The sequence below is a fragment of the Pomacea canaliculata genome, linkage group LG9 (genome assembly GCF_003073045.1).
Source record: "Pomacea canaliculata isolate SZHN2017 linkage group LG9, ASM307304v1, whole genome shotgun sequence".
Classification (NCBI taxonomy): domain Eukaryota; kingdom Metazoa; phylum Mollusca; class Gastropoda; order Architaenioglossa; family Ampullariidae; genus Pomacea; species Pomacea canaliculata.
Window position 1 is genome coordinate 12,634,131 of NC_037598.1, and position 16,036 is coordinate 12,650,166.

The window sequence follows — 16,036 nt, forward strand, 5'->3', positions numbered from 1 at the left end:
ATAAATGCCAAGTAAAAATAGCTTGTTATTTAATTTGTATTTCTTTCGGCAAGAATTAATTTATGAATGAAGATTAGTAAAAGAATTAGTAACGTTGTGTAGGGCGCAAAACTATTAATCTCCAAACTATGTGGTTTACTTCACTACTACTTTACTAGATTCTGCATAAAAAGGCTACAAACTAATAGTAAAGTATACAATATACATAAGCATCAGCACACAGACAACACCAAGCCCAAAAAAAGTGCAAGAATGAAGAATACAGGAGTGTGCAGATTGGTACTTTTGTTTATTGCAAGGTAAATATTTATATTTAAACAAAAATATTTTTGAGACACAGTTTGAAGAGGAAGGGGAATAAAATTCAAGTGGGACTTGAGACTCTATTATGAAGAGACAGAGTTCAAATGCCCAAACATCAAGAATATAAAGACAAATGTCAAACCCACAACGAAAAGGTGATAGAGACCAAGTATATGGTATAGGTTAATTAGGCATATTCATATACATAATAACATCATGACTTTGATAATGGTTATGATTAGAGGCTTGTGTCATGAGAAAGGGGAGTAATAATTTAGATTTTGGAAAACAATGTAGCACATTTTTTGGATAGATATCAGTTGTGTGTGTGTGTGTATATATTGCATATTTTGTAGATAAATTATTGGTATTTGTATATTTTACTGGTGCATATAAATATTAAATGGATAAATGTTGCACACATTGAATGCAATGGTTTAATGTATTGAATATAGATGTTGCAAGTTTCAATAATATAATCAAATCACATTTTATTTTAAAATAAACTGTGGTGAAAATCATAAGAAAAGCAGTTCATTAGATGATTTAGAGAAGATTTTAGAATAAATTATGCATTTAAGGAATTTAAAGCTGATATCATATCCAACTGCAACTTATTTTCTTTGAAGTGAAGGTAAAAAAAATCTATAAATGACACCTAAAGGTGCATCTTTAGTCAGTTTGTGTTCAAAAACAAAAATATACATAATTTAGCATAAAAATGCCAAAATTCTTCAAATATAAAACATGCACTACCATCAAAAATTAAAATATTAAAAGTGTAGTTGAGAAAATGCAGTACTTAAAAAACAAGATCGTAAACATATACAAAACAATTTTCGGTCGCCTGGGGTGGACAGGGCCTGACGCACACACGGAAGTTGTCTATACTCATGACTGTGTTGAGAAATGGGAGACTGGGCAAGCAGTCCCTACTCCCCCCAACCCCCTTGTTACAGTTTTACACCATCTACAAAATGCAATTAAGCTCTGCAATAAAGAATGAACACAACATTAAAACACTGTTGTCAGGTGCACATAACTTTTCTGGGGTATCTTATTTAGCTCAACTTAGTGCTAAGTTAACCAATACTTTGCACTTACAGTTTTTTTAGTAAGTGTAACTGTATATTTTACTCTTGCAAATGAGAAAAATAGAAGTGATAATGTACAAGCTGGAAAGTACTTTATTTGAATAAGTGATGGAGCTTATCTGAAGAGCATACACGGACACGTTTCTTTGATGTTGGGGGAAAAGTCGACCAATACATCCATGTGTAAACAGAACTATTTTTAATATCAAATGTAAGAAAGTTGGAACTAGAACTTGCGTTCATAAAGGCACAATTCGGGAGTGCTGTCAAATGAGCGAGAGCATATATTGCACAAAAAGCAGAAAAAGCTGAAATGTTCCACTGAACTTAATTTGTACACAACGTCATAATAAAGAGTTTGTAAACCAAACAAAGTAGGAAGCCCAAAGCATCATAGTGCACATCTGGATCTTCATTTCTTCAGAGACTTTTATTCCAGGACACATCAGGTGTATAGCATGTAAGAAACCGCTAGACTGATCACGTGTTCTGATAAATACTTTCTTGACGCTTGCACTCTTGTGCGACCTGGTAGCAGTAACGATACTGCGCCTGTTGAAACAAAGAGAGATACTAAAAGGAAGTTTTCATATCATTTAAAAGAAAAACACAATAAAAAACAGAAATCAGCACAAAAGAAATGAAGTAAGTAAAAAGAAAAAACACAGGTAACACAAAGATAACAGTTTCTTCAAATTTCTGGTAGTCGAACACAACAAAGTATAAATGCTAAATGACATCCAATAAAGCATTCTTAACAATTATGAACAGTTAACCCCCAAAAGCTTATTTGAGAATACGTCAATTCATTAGAAGCTTACGACTTCAACGTCTAGAAGATATATATATAATTGGATGTCAATGAATCGATTCTACCTCGGTAGTGATGGCTTTTGGTCTTCTGCTTTGAACGTGCCGCGCAGACAGGTAGACATCTATCTCCTGGTCATGTCTGGCCCGGTTGATGACTTCATACAGTACACAGAACATTCCACTTCTTGTCATACCGTCACTGAAATGAAGAAACATCGCATTAAAGCGCTGTTGGCAAGTTGAAAAGATGTTCTGAATACAGCAAAAAATCCTTTCTTTTTAAAATATGACATACTGTACTCAGGAATAAAAAAACTTAAAGAAAAAACATAAAAAATCGTATTCATTATACAAAGCTTCAGAAATAAACAGTGTATAGTGTTGAGATTTATCTAATTAATGATATCAAATGATTATTCATTTCTTTTATTCAGGAAAATCATGCAAAACTGACTTGCACTGCACAACTACAGGTGATGTGTCCTCGTCAGCATGCAGTGATCCAAGATCGTCCATCAATTGAAGAATGTCGGAGGTGCTCCCTGGGACAACGCCTGCCCAGTCATCATAGTACATAACTCGAATCCTTCTTGGGGTATTTGTCTTTATTATCAAAAACAAAATGCAAAGAAATAAGAAAAACCCCAAAGTTATCTCTTCATACCAATTGATGTCTGATTATTGCAAGGAAATATAAAGGGGAGAAAAAAAATAATTATAACAATCCTTTATAATTCTAATAGATTGATTTGTAGCAAGATGCATACTTAAATTAGAGATAGCTATGCTACTTGTACTTTTATTAAAATACAGTTTTTGATTAGTTCACATCATATGAAACAAAATAAACACAAAGTAGATTGAGCAATATTATTTGCTGTAATTCTTTGACTGGTACAGGTGAGAAGAACAGAATGGTTAAAAAAAAAACCAGTGCAGAACTAGGAATTGCATTCTTAAAAGGAAAACCTTGGTCATGAGAGACAGGTTATAAAAGGTAAGATGATCTCCAAGTGTAGAGGTAGAAATTAGCTGGATTGTGTGTTGTCCCGTTTCAAGCACTTCCTTTTCAATTTTAGGCCAGTAGTGGCAGTAGCCCTGATAAAAATAAATCAGTAATTTAAATGAATAAAAAAGAAACCAATTAGTCAAAGATTTATGTAAAATAACGGACTGAAAGACTAAGATAGTGATAAAATAATTAACAAGGGAGTAAATATTAAAAATTGATAAATCGATACATAGTTGTGCGTAAAAAAAGTTATTATGTGATTATTGTAGAAACCCAATATGCTGGAAACATTATTGAAAATATCACTACCGGCTGATAATATCGTATATTTTGACTGAATCAAGCGATGCAAAACAACTGTAGTCGACTCTTCACCTTGACTGATTTACTCTGGTTTCTGTGTCCGAGAGAAACAATGGTGTTGACGTCCCATCCGTCAATCATGCGCCACATGTCTACCACGGTGTCCGGCAAGGGAAGCTGAGTCAGAATCAGCCCTTGCGATTTCCTAAACGACTGGATGCAATAAACAACAAGTTAGCAAAGCAGCTGCTTAATTCCTATTTTTACCAAACTTAAGATCACTAGGTTCACTTTCTCCTGCTTTCTATTTTAAATAAAACACACTTGGTTAGTTATATAGATGTGTAAGACTGTGATCTACCACACACCGACACATAGATGGCGTTGATGTACTGATTTCTCCCAGGAACGCGGTCCATGAGGTACACCAGATGGCTGTCATCTGCAAGTTTACAAAGGTCACAACTAATTAACCACTCAACTTTTCAGTCTACTTTTCAAAGATTTCACTATCATCATGCAAGATAAAATAAAACTTTATTATTCAGACGAGACACATTCTCAAAGAAAAACAACTAAACTAAGCAGTCGTCACTTACGTTACATAATAATAAGAGCAAAAAGGCAGTTCACCTGGGAGTAATTCTGTGTCCCTGTTTTTAAGAATGTTCTCTTTTGACTCAGCGATTGTATGTTTTGGTTTCAAAACAAACTGTCCCATTTCCTTCAGGAGCTGTAATAGAAATTCATCAGGTTTATAAGGTGTAGTGTATAATTAATCCGTACGTAATCGGGGTTGAGATGGGGTGTGGAATTATAATGTGATCAGGAAGCATAAGATCAGTTCCAAAAAAATTTTACTTGCCTTAAATTCCATGTCTATCCTGGAGTTATGGCCATCGATTTTGCTGGGAAACACAATGTCAAACTGATCAAAGGTCATCCTGGTGCCATGGCTGGTATGTTCTTCAAGAATGACTTCATGGAGGAACTTGTACTGTTCCTGCCAATAGTTCAAAATATGACAATGATGGACAATAAACTCTGAAACGTTTTATAGTTTTGTATATAACACTTTAAAGTGGCATCTTCTCAGTTCACACTTGACTTGTTTACATTCACAGTATGACACCAGACGGCGCCTTACCTCAGTCTGGACCATGAGTGTTCTGTCTTCACGTAGTCTACTGACGATGTCCTTGATGTTTATGTCATCGCCACGTGACCTTAAGTTGGAGGCGATGTCTAAGGCGATGTATGTGCCTGTGCGTCCAACTCCAGCGCTAGATGGAGATGAAATTATGATCTGTATCATAATATGATTAATCTTTGATATTTAAGAGAAACCTTTTAGGAAAATGGTTCTTGCTGACGGTTTTAATAAGAAAATGAAACAGAACATAAAAAAGGAGTCATTAACATTAACTGCATGAGAGAAAGCTTTTAATATGCAAATACACACAGAAATATGTAAGCAACCAAATAGACAGGTATTATTTCCTAGTCTTACACAAGCGGGTAAGGATAGCACGGGGACGTTCACATTCACGATCACACAGAAACAAAGTATTCTTGATCATTGCGCACATGCAGACATGTACATATACATATACACAATGATGCATATACGAATTCCCAGGCATTCTAACCATTAGAAGCAAGTTTTTGCACGCATACTATAAACACTAGTATGAAAGAATGTTCAATTTTGAAAAACCAGAGTTTTTTTTAAAGTGAAAAACAGTGGTCTGTTTATTTTTAAGGATAAAATACCTGTCACATTTTAGAGGAGACAATTATGTATTGCCAGTGTGACGGCTGATACAGCCGACTGCCAGAACTCGAATTATTAAGACAGGCTTATCTCACCTGCAGTGTACGACAGGTATGGCCCCCTGTGCACGTGCCTTGACGTAGCGCCAGAAGCTGACCAGCGAGTAGGTGGACGGCACCCCGTGGTCAGGCCACACCAGGTAGTGATACTGAGATACCGTCCGCTGGTCACCGCCCTACGAGACATGAGATACAGTGATACTGAGATACCGTCCACTAATCACTGCCTTGATATGTAGTGATATCGCCACTTTCTGAGACATAGCATGTAGTAATACTGATATACTGTCCACCTTAGTTGACATTCAGGAGTTATATCACTTGTTATAGTTTGTAGTCTTTTGTCTGTTTAGCTGTTTGTCTGTTTGACTCTTTATATTCATTTATCTTTAAGAACAGCAAGTGCTTTTTAAATGGTAGGATTCTAAACATACGTTGTCACAAATATTTATACCTTTTTATTCTCTAGCACAAAGTGTCGGATGACGAAGTCTGCCCTGCTGTCTGTATTTAATGCTGTCACTCTCACGTGACCATAAGTCTTTGCTGTGCCGACTGGCGGCCAGTACTCTTCACACTTGTCCTGCAATTTTATCAAAACTCTTGTTTCATAAAACCGTTTGCTAGAAGTTTGTAGACATCTCTATATAAAATGCATCAGATCCCATTTGTAATGTCTTTCATTAAAATTATGGATTCTAATGCCTGTTGTAAAGGTACATAAATTCAGATAATGTCTAGGGCATTATTTGCATCATCATGGATTAATTTAACAATTAATATCAAATAAACAGTCTTAAAATTAATTATTAAGTGTAAAAACAAAACAGTAGAAATCGAATGCAAAACGGTCTGCACAAACAGGATTAGTCAGCTGATGAAGATTAATAACAAGAGCAATGATGTCTCACCTTGCCGCCTTCTTTAAGATTTGTCAACATAATGATCTGCGTGACATTGTCCTGCCACACCATCCACCACAGGTCGCTCACCGTGTTGGAGCGAGGACCTGACATCACAAACTAAATTAGTGCTCTCAAGAAACTGTTTTAACATTAATAACAGTAGTATGTACATAACAATAAATAGAAATGAATATAATTCATTTTACTTTTACTTTAACTACTTATAAGTAGAAAATAAACTCCATACAAAAAGAACATGAATTAAGCTTCAAAGTTTGTGTTCTCAACATAAAGAAATCTCTATGTTCAGCTTGTAGGAGAAAAAAATATAAAAAACAATGCCTTTTATAATTAATAATACACAAAAATAGTTTCTATGAAAACAAGAAATGTGTTATCGTGAGTAGATTCTTCAGGAATAAGGATTGTCTTCAATTCTTTCCACAAAGAATGTTATTTTATGCAAAGAGAATTTTACCTTGTGTAGCGATGTATGCTTTGTCCTGCTTGCACCCCTGGAAAGAATTTATTTTTTTAATTTCGAAATTCTTAGCATAACTATTTTAGATTTTGAAAATAAAGTTTTAGTAAATTTGGCAGTTATATATCTTTCATAAGAGTTACTTTTCTCTCTACTTACTTTAATATAATTGGCGTTGATGTAATCTGAGTTATTGTCTCCTTTTGGCCAACGAAGAACAACTCGAGAATGATCGTCTAAGTAGAAAAATATTAAACAAAATTTAAAAAAACTACAATAACGTATTGTTTTTCTTTTTTTTTTTAACTTGGTAGTATTATGTATCATTGACATGTAGAACTTCCACATCAGTTGTGAAACACAAATTATCTTAATAAGTACATTATAATGTTTACTGTAAGCAGTGCATCAGATATAGCAATTAGTCAATAATGCTTTGTCGCACTTTAAAAAAGGAAAGTAGAAAACTGGAAACTAGAAAGTCACTTACAGGCACACAGCGCCTTAAAGCGATTCTTGTTTCGGTTCTCAGGTTTCGAACCAGCTTCGTGAGGATGATGCATGTCTTTGCTAAATTCCTGTAAGGGAAACCACCTGTGTACTTGTGAGCGTAATAAAATTCATTATCTGGGAAACTAACAATAGGTACTATTTTGCAAAACATGATATCGAATAATATAATACTGCAAATGCTTTTTGACCAATGTGATCGAGCAAGGAAACTAATGAATACTACTGTCACAAAACTATGTGTGTGCTTTGACGTCTGCAAAATATTTTTGCTGATCAACATATTCGGGTTAAACAGTTTACTTATATAATGTTTATTACTGCTTAGACGGATTTTACGAAGGACATTACCGCAAACTCCATCCCTAGTTTTCCAGATGCCAGGCTGGTCAACAAGGACTTCTGGAGATCATCGAGTATTGACGAGGGCCCCAGTGAGCGGTAGGAGGCGTAGATGTCCTCTGTGTTGTAGATGCTCTCCTCTTCCTCATCTGTAGGGTCCATGGTTTCCTTTTTGGTATCCAGTTTCGCAGATTTTTTATAATTAGTGTCATCGGACGTGGTGGGAGGATTTGTCTTTATGTCGACGTTCTCATATATTCTGTTGTCGGTCCTCTCTTTCGTCGCCAGAGATTTACATGACTTAGCATTTTCATCACCACCATTTGTTGTGTTTATTGAAGTCATTACTGAAGTCGACTGAACATTGTTCGGGGTACCTTCATACAAGTTGCCGTAGAGATTTGTATCACTGGCCTCGTATTTGGGGTGCATCTGAGGCCTGACGGGTGCTATCGGCTTGTTTTCTGTCAAATGAAGCGAAAAACACACTATTCAACATTTTCTTCTTTCGAAATCGAAGAATGAAAAGGGCTTCTTTATTATTCGTAAGATGCCATGAATTAATTTGTAACAAATCTAAACCAGGCCGCAGTATTGCTACTCCCAAGTTATGTCATATCTTGTTTCATTAGCAAACGGTGGAGTAAAGCAGGACAAACAATTCGATCTCACCTTTTCTTGCACCGACACTTTTCATGTTGTCTGAGATTATTATGTCATCATCTCGGTTATCTTTGTTTCCTCTCATTAGTCTAGATTGATTTCCTTTTGCTTGTTGTCGACGCCTGTTGACGAAAAATATTTAAAATATAAAAAGAAATTTAAGCGTGCTTCAGAAATAAATGTTACGATTCTCAGTTGTTGTTGTTGTTTTTTTTTTTTTTTTGGGGGGGGGTGGTTGCACTTAAACATACACATGCATAACTACTTTAAATCCCTTTAGAACTGTGCAGTTTTATTTACCTTAGCCACAAAACGACGATCACTACAACAACTGCAGCAACAATTACAGCCAAGACAGGCCAACGATGAAACCGACAGGAGGACCACTGGATTTAGTTTGACTTGATGTCATCGACTCTGGAAAAAAATGTCATCTTCAGAGAGAGTAGTTAATGTATTAGAGCTTACTGTAAAAGTAATAAATAATTAATCCACTCAATCAATATTTGCGTTGTTGGATATATCGACATATATTGGCAAAATAAATCTACTCCGCGAGTTTCACGGTCCTGTGCGTAGACCTCTGTGAAATATCCGGTTACAATGGACGCGTTTTTCACCTGTAATCAACTCAGTTGGCGAAATGCCGCTCGAGAGGTGATACGTCACTTGTGTGTACAAGGCTCCCCGCCATTACTTCAGTAGTTTGTAATAGTTTTCGAGAGGAAAAATGGATCTTTCATATATTCTTAAAGCCATTAAACTAAAGAATTTTATGACATGTCCGTTGAAGCCTCTGAACGAGAAAGATGAGCAAAACAGACTCAGACTCACAGGGTACCGAGTCAAAGACTGCGAGAGATGCTTAATGTCTGGTTTTTAAAAAAAAATGTATTCAGATTTTGTCAGTATTTTATCTCGTCAGAAAGTAACTATAGAGCTGCATGTGACGGGGGAGAGGCTAATTTGTTCTCACAACAATCTGTAATAAAGATTGCTTATGTTGACAGTAATTTTCTTAAATATGTGCTGTCTGAAGTACATGAGTGTCTACTCACCCTTACACAGAGGTAATTGGAATTCACCGTCACAAGAAGTGCAACTCCCGTTGGTCTTGTCACAGGTAGAGTTATCTCCCAAACAGTTTCCACACGTTTCCGCACAAGTGTCTCCATACCAACCGTCTTGACATACTGCGAGAAGAAACATATTATGAAGGATTTCTGCATTGAACAGACGCAAAGAATATCGGAAATAGAAGACAGTGAGAAAGAGTAAAGGAGAGGAAAGAGGGATGCTGTAAGATCAAGTCTTCGTCTGACCTGTACAAAAAGGAGGAGCGAAACCTGTTTTGCAGGAGACACAGGTACCGTTGACTTTGTCACAGAAAGAGCCAACCGCGCAGCTACCACAAGTCTTGGTACAGTTACCACCGTACCATCCACCAGCACATTCTGTACAGGAATGCAAGTCTTTCGCATTTTAGCAGTCTTTAATTTGTGAGGATAAGATATTAACACTGATGTTATTAAAGGTGTTTACTGGGCACTACACGCTTCGATGTTAAAAGAGTCCACTAAAAGTTTAAATTTTATATTTCATAATGAAAAGAACAAGAAGTTAAAGAAAACGAAAAAGAAAAATTTAATAAATGAAAATGTAAAACTGCTGCGTCGAATATGTTACAAGAATTTTCATAAAGCAATCCATACTTTTATCTTGATGACTTGGAGAGTCTATAGCAGGTAGGAAAAAACTTCTTTACCTGCCAGCAAACGAGTGACACACCTGACGTGGGTCTGAAATTTCTCGGAGTTTTCTTGTGTTCTCCACTTTTTTTTCTCGCTCACTGGATATGTGTACTCTCGTGTGTGACAAGTCATTGTGTGTTGTATTTGTACCCTTAGGTGAGCGTTCATTTGTGTACTTGCCTATGTGTGCCTATATAAGTATGCAGTCATATCAAAGACTAACTGACCTTTACACAGTGGTAGCTGAAACCCTGTTTTACAGGATGTACAGCTGCCAGACACCTTGTTACAGACAGAGGCATCTAAACAGTTACCACAGCTCTGTGTACAGTTGGCTCCATACCACCCGTCAACACACTCTGAAGAGGAAAGCAACAGTCTCTTGGTGTAAACAGCTAATTACAAATTATATTTCACATTAGGAAATGACTTTAAGACAAACATTGACACAATCTAAAGACAAGTTATTAAACAAACTTCCATCTTATACAATAAAGTCACAGCATCTAAATGTGCAACATGAACTAAAAGGTATCTTAAAAGGTTAAAGAATATAGTCATTGGCACTGAGGTCTATCGAGTATATACTGAGTGTGGGAAAGATGTACACAAGAAAAACGTATAAAATTGTATAGACAAGAACATTCTGATATAAAACTTGCATTTGACTAATTTACTAATTGCTCATTATTTTATTCTCAGCAAATTTAAAAGATGCACCGACCTTGACAAAGTGGTGTCTGGAAACCTGTCTCACAGGAAGTACAACTGCCGTTGACTTTGTCACACACAGAGCTGTCAGCACAATGACCACATGTCTGGCTACAGTGCTCTCCATACCAACCGTCGGCACATACTGTGCAGGAATATACATAAAATAATCCATAACTTATGATGAATATACACTAAAAAATAAGAAAAAAAATACACACACGCACACGTTATAAATACATGTGCATTCACTTAAATGTAAGCATAACTTCTCCGCACCGGTGAAGGCGCGAGTAATGGCTGTGGTTAACATTGTGATAAAGTCTCACCTTAGAGTAGCAATGTGTACACAAATAGAGCGGCAGATGCAAAAGTTATGACTTGAATGAGTATGTACGAATGTGTGGTAGACGACCGGCCCCGGTGGTTTAAGTTGATCTATGCTGTGTCCCATTGTGTGTCCCCTACAACTGGTATCGTAGGTGCCCGATAAGGGATGAGACGAAGATATATATATGCACTATCATGTCAGAATGTTAACAGACCTTTACAGAGTGGCGGGTGGAATCCTGTTGTACAGGAGGCACAACTGCCGCTCATGTTGCAGAAAGAGCCACCCGAGTATTTACCACTTTTGCAACATGTACAATCTCAATATGCCTTGCACTGCTGACCTCTAAGTCACCACAATCTTCCTTTTAATAAATAGATGAGCCTAACCTATGCTACACCATTGTAAAAAGCATAACGAAACAACTGTTTAGAATCTGTAAAATATGTGTGTGTAAGTAAACAGTTCATAGAGGTGATTTTTTTCCTAATTTTCCCAATTTTTTTCCTAATGCGCAATTTTGTGTTTTTGGTTGTACAGTGAAAGTTTATTAGCGATAACAATAGTAACCAAGATTATTTAGTACACACAGACTTGCTCCTGATGGAGCAGTCCATCGCGTTCACTGTCTTCGTCTACACCTGCGACACACCCATACATGCTTACAAATGCACACTAAACTCATAAGCCAAACCTAGTTTTTACAAGGCAAAGATTTTTCAATTGCTTCTCCTTAGGAAATTCATAAACATATGATGTTGGACACGCGTAGGCCTGAACTATACACAAAAGTACACAGCAATACCGACAATCATTTGTTTTATTGTATGAGCTGACATGATCGACGAACACCTCGCTTATCAACAACCGACATCAAGCCGGAAATGCTCTACCGTCGGTTTGGGGGCAAAGGTCATATGCAAGCATAATTCTCCCAAATCGTCCATACAGGCCGTGGGTGGCCAACGAGAAGTATGTGCGTCTGTCCCATCATGGATTCGTCTGTGTTCTGCCTATCCTGTAAAGAACGTTTCCGTCTTCTCCCTCAAACTTTATTATTATAATTTATTTGATGTACATTTATATCGCGATGAAAAAAAAATCCACAAATTTACTGTAATGTGCGATTGCCTTGGTGGGTCAAATAAAATGATTTTGTGGGCCGGACGTTACCCTCCCCCTGGCATATTGAATCACAAAATAGGACTTTTAAAATTGTATCTTGTAACAGAAAGAACAGAAATAAAAACTTCCCTTGAATGACATGTCATGCAAGTTAGTTCTGAAAGTTATCCTGGAATATTTAAACGTAGAAAAACACGAAAGTGTGAGCTTTCATATGTCTGTGTACACATGTACTACTTATAAGAACAAAAACGGATCTTGACAGAGTAGAATCCTATTGTAGAAAATGCACAGAGGCCGTTCACCAGCCACCCATTCATTTACCACATGTTTGTATACAATTAGCTCTATACCACACATTAGCACACACTGCCAGAAGGTAATAGATACTTGCTTTACTCTGTTATATAATTTATAATGTAATTTGTCTTAGTATAAGACTGGAGCTGTACGTACAGCAGTAATATGCAATAATAACATTAGTAATAAAATGTGCACTGAATTTTTTATACTGGTAAAGGTACAGGTCAACACATTCTGATATTTACTAAAGACATTAACAGCTTTTCAAAAAGTACATGTCATTACTCCATTGAAAAGAACAATGTATCATGAGTGTTGAGGCTGCACACAGGTAAAATAGAATGCGGTAGGAAATGTAGGTGATCTAAAATTTATCTTTGATTACTAGAGATTATGTTTTAGTCTTAACTGGCTATGATTATGTTTTTGCTTTTATTTGCATTTCGGAAGGAACATTGATTTATTTATCTGCTCATTTGTAGGTTAAGATCTAAGAGTTCATTCGTATATTATTAGAATGAAAATGTACTGACCTTTACAGAGCGGTAACTGAAAGCCAGTCTGGCAGGACGTACAGTTGCCGTTTGTTTTGTTACAGACAGCACCACCGGCACAACGACCACAAGTTTCTTGACAGTCGTCACCATACCTACCGTCCCTACATACTGCACATGAGTAAAAGCTTTGCCATAGTTTCCGACATCAATAGTTTGTAAAGATCTCTCTCTCTCACACACACAATTTGATGAAAGCTTATGCATGTCCAAGTTACCTGAACAGTCGTAGTTAATTGCCATTGTCATGGGAAACTCGACGTGTGATTATTGTACGTGTGGTTTCCCTGCAGCTGTATGTTGACGTGGGTAGTGAGAATTAAGGTTAACTCTCGCCCACGTGCCCGGTTCCCCGGGGCCAGTATTCATGTTTCGGCTAAAACCCACCAATACTGGAACATTAATGCTTTTGACGTTATCTGTATTTCCATTACTTATTATCCACCTAATGGAAATATAATGATTGATTTAATCTCACTATCTAAAACCTAATGGATAATTTTTACATTTTAAGTATAAAAAGTGTACCTTTACACAAGGGTAATTCAAAGTCGGTCTGGCAGGACGTACAGCTACCGGTCACCTTGTCACAGACAGCACCACCGGCACACTGACCACAGGCTTGTTCACAGTTGTCTCCATACCTACCGTCGTCACACGCTGCACATAAATACAATCTAGACCGTCGTTTACGACTTAATACTTAAGGATCAAACAATTTGTCTGAGAAAAGCTACATAAAAGAGCCCTCTCACATATACAACTGCGCACAATATTAACATTCACGTGTAATCACATTAAACGTGACTTAACTACACCAGTTAAAGAAGCGAGTGCTGGTCGTGACATGTGGTTGACACATGTTTGTAAAATGTTTGTATTATATTTTAATTTCTTTGCCTATTTCTCTGAGCTTACTTGTCCTGACTGCCAAGAGCATGCTGCTCTGTAAGCGTGATTATGCGCTGTATAAATTATACGTTTATTATAATTATAAAAGAAATTCATTTGATAGAGTGAATATTTTCGTACGGTATCCAGGAAAAATTCTATAAAAACACTTTGAAAATAATATAATTATAGAGATATGGTGGTCCTTGTGCTAATTATACTCGCATATTGTTAAGTTTATAGGTCAATGCTGAGCTTTTATAACTATTTTCTTCTATTGATTGATATATTATCGTTTCATTCCTAGATACAGCTCTCAGATGTCTGGGAAGTAAAAAAAATAATGTATCAAATTTATTTCAGATGATTATTTTTAAAAAATACCAGCCTTGACAATGTGGGAGCTGGAAGCCTGTTTCACAGGTCGTACAGTTGCCGTCCACCTTGTCACAGCCAGAGCCTCTGGGACAGTAAGTACAGGCCTGTGTACAGTCTCCATACCAACCGTCGTCACACACTTGATCGGAAAAGAATACAGCCAAGAAAACTTAATTTTCACACATAAAACGACTTCCTTCGTCTAAAACACACAGAAATATTTTAAAGCACACACACATATATATATACACACATTCACACACACACACACTTGTGATCTCTCGCCGTAGACTAATTCCTAGAAGCGTTTTGAAAACGCGTTTGATTTTTAAAGAGTACAGTGTACGTACCCCACACCTCAACCTCACAAATATTCATCGTTTCACCCGGGTTTCTGTCTTTTGTAATGTTGACCACTCGCCCTACACGACCCACAGTGATGACATGTTTATCGTTTATCCATGTGTCTTGACTGGTGAAGCTTTTGACGATGGTTTTATCCAGGAAAATGTTAACTCGAGCCATTCTACCTGTATCTGAAATCAAACAAGAAAATAAAATTGATCACGAAAGGCCAATTTCAATTTCATCATACACCTTTTGTGACAGAATCTTTCATTTAAAATCTATAGCTCTAATAGTTCTGATGTAACTATAATCAAAGGTCACAAGAAACAAGGCATGTTGTGGAGCAAATTATTAAGTCCTTAATGTGTGACGGCTACATTATATTCTAAATTATTGCACATTCTTTTGTAATACAAAATGGAAGATAATTTTAGATAATCCTAAAAGCAAGGTTAAAATAATTATAATGATGACGAAGATGTTTAATTTTTTTTAATTCTATAGTTTGCCATGTTAAAAACATGCTCAGTTAGGTTAGAGACTTAAAGTTTATTTAAAAAACATCATCTCACAGCCAGTCCGTCCGTAGATCGTCATCGTGCTGATGGTGAACTCATTCCCAAGGTTCACCCACCAGAAAGGTGAGTAGTCTCTGTCCAAAGTGTGGATGCAGTTGCCGGGATAATCTAGGGTTTTGTTTCCATTTATTGCCGCTGAGCAGTTGTCCTTGTTAGTCCACATAGAACTTATGCCACACGTTTTGCCCATTGCAACGTTTTCTGAAAATGTGTTTAAAAGGACAGTTCTAAAGCCAGAGATCCTCAGAATTCAGGTAACGTAAAGAAACAATGCGTCAACTTCATTGGAAGAAATAGAAGTTGAATTGATATTGTGGTTAAAACACAGGCCTTGTACACAGAAATGTAATAAATGTCCTAAGATTGTAAAGTATGTATTGTGGGGCATGGAGGTAAAGACCCTCATCTCCACCAGACACAACTGATGCTTTAGGGCGCCCTTCACTGTTACCTGAGAGAAAATACAAGAGAAGACGATATTAAGAAAGACAAGACTCAGACTTCTTTTTTCGCTATAGGCTCGCGTCCACCACTGAAAGGAGATAAACAATTGTCATGTGCAACATTTACATTTTTGTTATCTCACAAAGAGAACTAGACTGAAGTACATCGTTGAGTGAAAAGAGATAAATAATTTGGACATCAAACAAAGGTGAGATGTTTCTATCAAACAATGAGCTTTCTTTTGAGTAGTACGGCTAGCTATTCTTGCTCACAAATGTACATAAACAATGAAAAAAATGCGCATTTTTCGTGTCATTTAATTATTTGTAGACAAAAGCAACGAAAGTAAGGAAATGCTAATTA

The 16,036-nt window shown here is 36.6% G+C and overlaps 2 protein-coding genes across 5 annotated transcripts in view; both read right to left on the minus strand.

Moving 5' to 3' along the window:
• Window positions 1-265: 265 nt before the first annotated feature.
• Window positions 266-16,036, minus strand: part of LOC112572661 (receptor-type tyrosine-protein phosphatase kappa-like) — a 503,329-nt gene continuing 487,558 nt past the window's right edge. For all 3 annotated transcript variants that reach the window (XM_025252436.1, XM_025252438.1, XM_025252437.1), the window contains 8 exons: window positions 4,391-4,528; window positions 4,159-4,258; window positions 3,894-3,967; window positions 3,598-3,738; window positions 3,180-3,308; window positions 2,665-2,813; window positions 2,274-2,409; window positions 266-1,949 (listed from right to left, as the gene is read on the minus strand). In XM_025252436.1, the coding sequence (XP_025108221.1) occupies window positions 1,878-1,949; window positions 2,274-2,409; window positions 2,665-2,813; window positions 3,180-3,308; window positions 3,598-3,738; window positions 3,894-3,967; window positions 4,159-4,258; window positions 4,391-4,528 (939 nt within the window). In that variant the 3' untranslated portion in view covers window positions 266-1,877. The remainder of the gene's footprint in view (window positions 1,950-2,273; window positions 2,410-2,664; window positions 2,814-3,179; window positions 3,309-3,597; window positions 3,739-3,893; window positions 3,968-4,158; window positions 4,259-4,390; window positions 4,529-16,036) is intronic.
• LOC112572684 (cell death abnormality protein 1-like) overlaps window positions 8,275-16,036 on the minus strand; it is a 54,571-nt gene continuing 46,809 nt past the window's right edge. Inside the window, exons 2-12 of one of the 2 annotated variants that reach the window (XM_025252490.1) lie at window positions 15,224-15,430; window positions 14,654-14,839; window positions 14,314-14,442; window positions 13,563-13,694; window positions 13,014-13,145; window positions 10,735-10,866; window positions 10,238-10,369; window positions 9,582-9,713; window positions 9,318-9,452; window positions 8,560-8,676; window positions 8,275-8,381 (exon numbers count right to left, since the gene is read on the minus strand). In XM_025252490.1, coding sequence (XP_025108275.1) covers window positions 8,603-8,676; window positions 9,318-9,452; window positions 9,582-9,713; window positions 10,238-10,369; window positions 10,735-10,866; window positions 13,014-13,145; window positions 13,563-13,694; window positions 14,314-14,442; window positions 14,654-14,839; window positions 15,224-15,430 — 1,391 coding nt within the window. In that variant the 3' untranslated portion in view covers window positions 8,275-8,381; window positions 8,560-8,602. The remainder of the gene's footprint in view (window positions 8,382-8,559; window positions 8,677-9,317; window positions 9,453-9,581; window positions 9,714-10,237; window positions 10,370-10,734; window positions 10,867-13,013; window positions 13,146-13,562; window positions 13,695-14,313; window positions 14,443-14,653; window positions 14,840-15,223; window positions 15,431-16,036) is intronic. The other variant, XM_025252489.1, reaches the window with a different exon arrangement.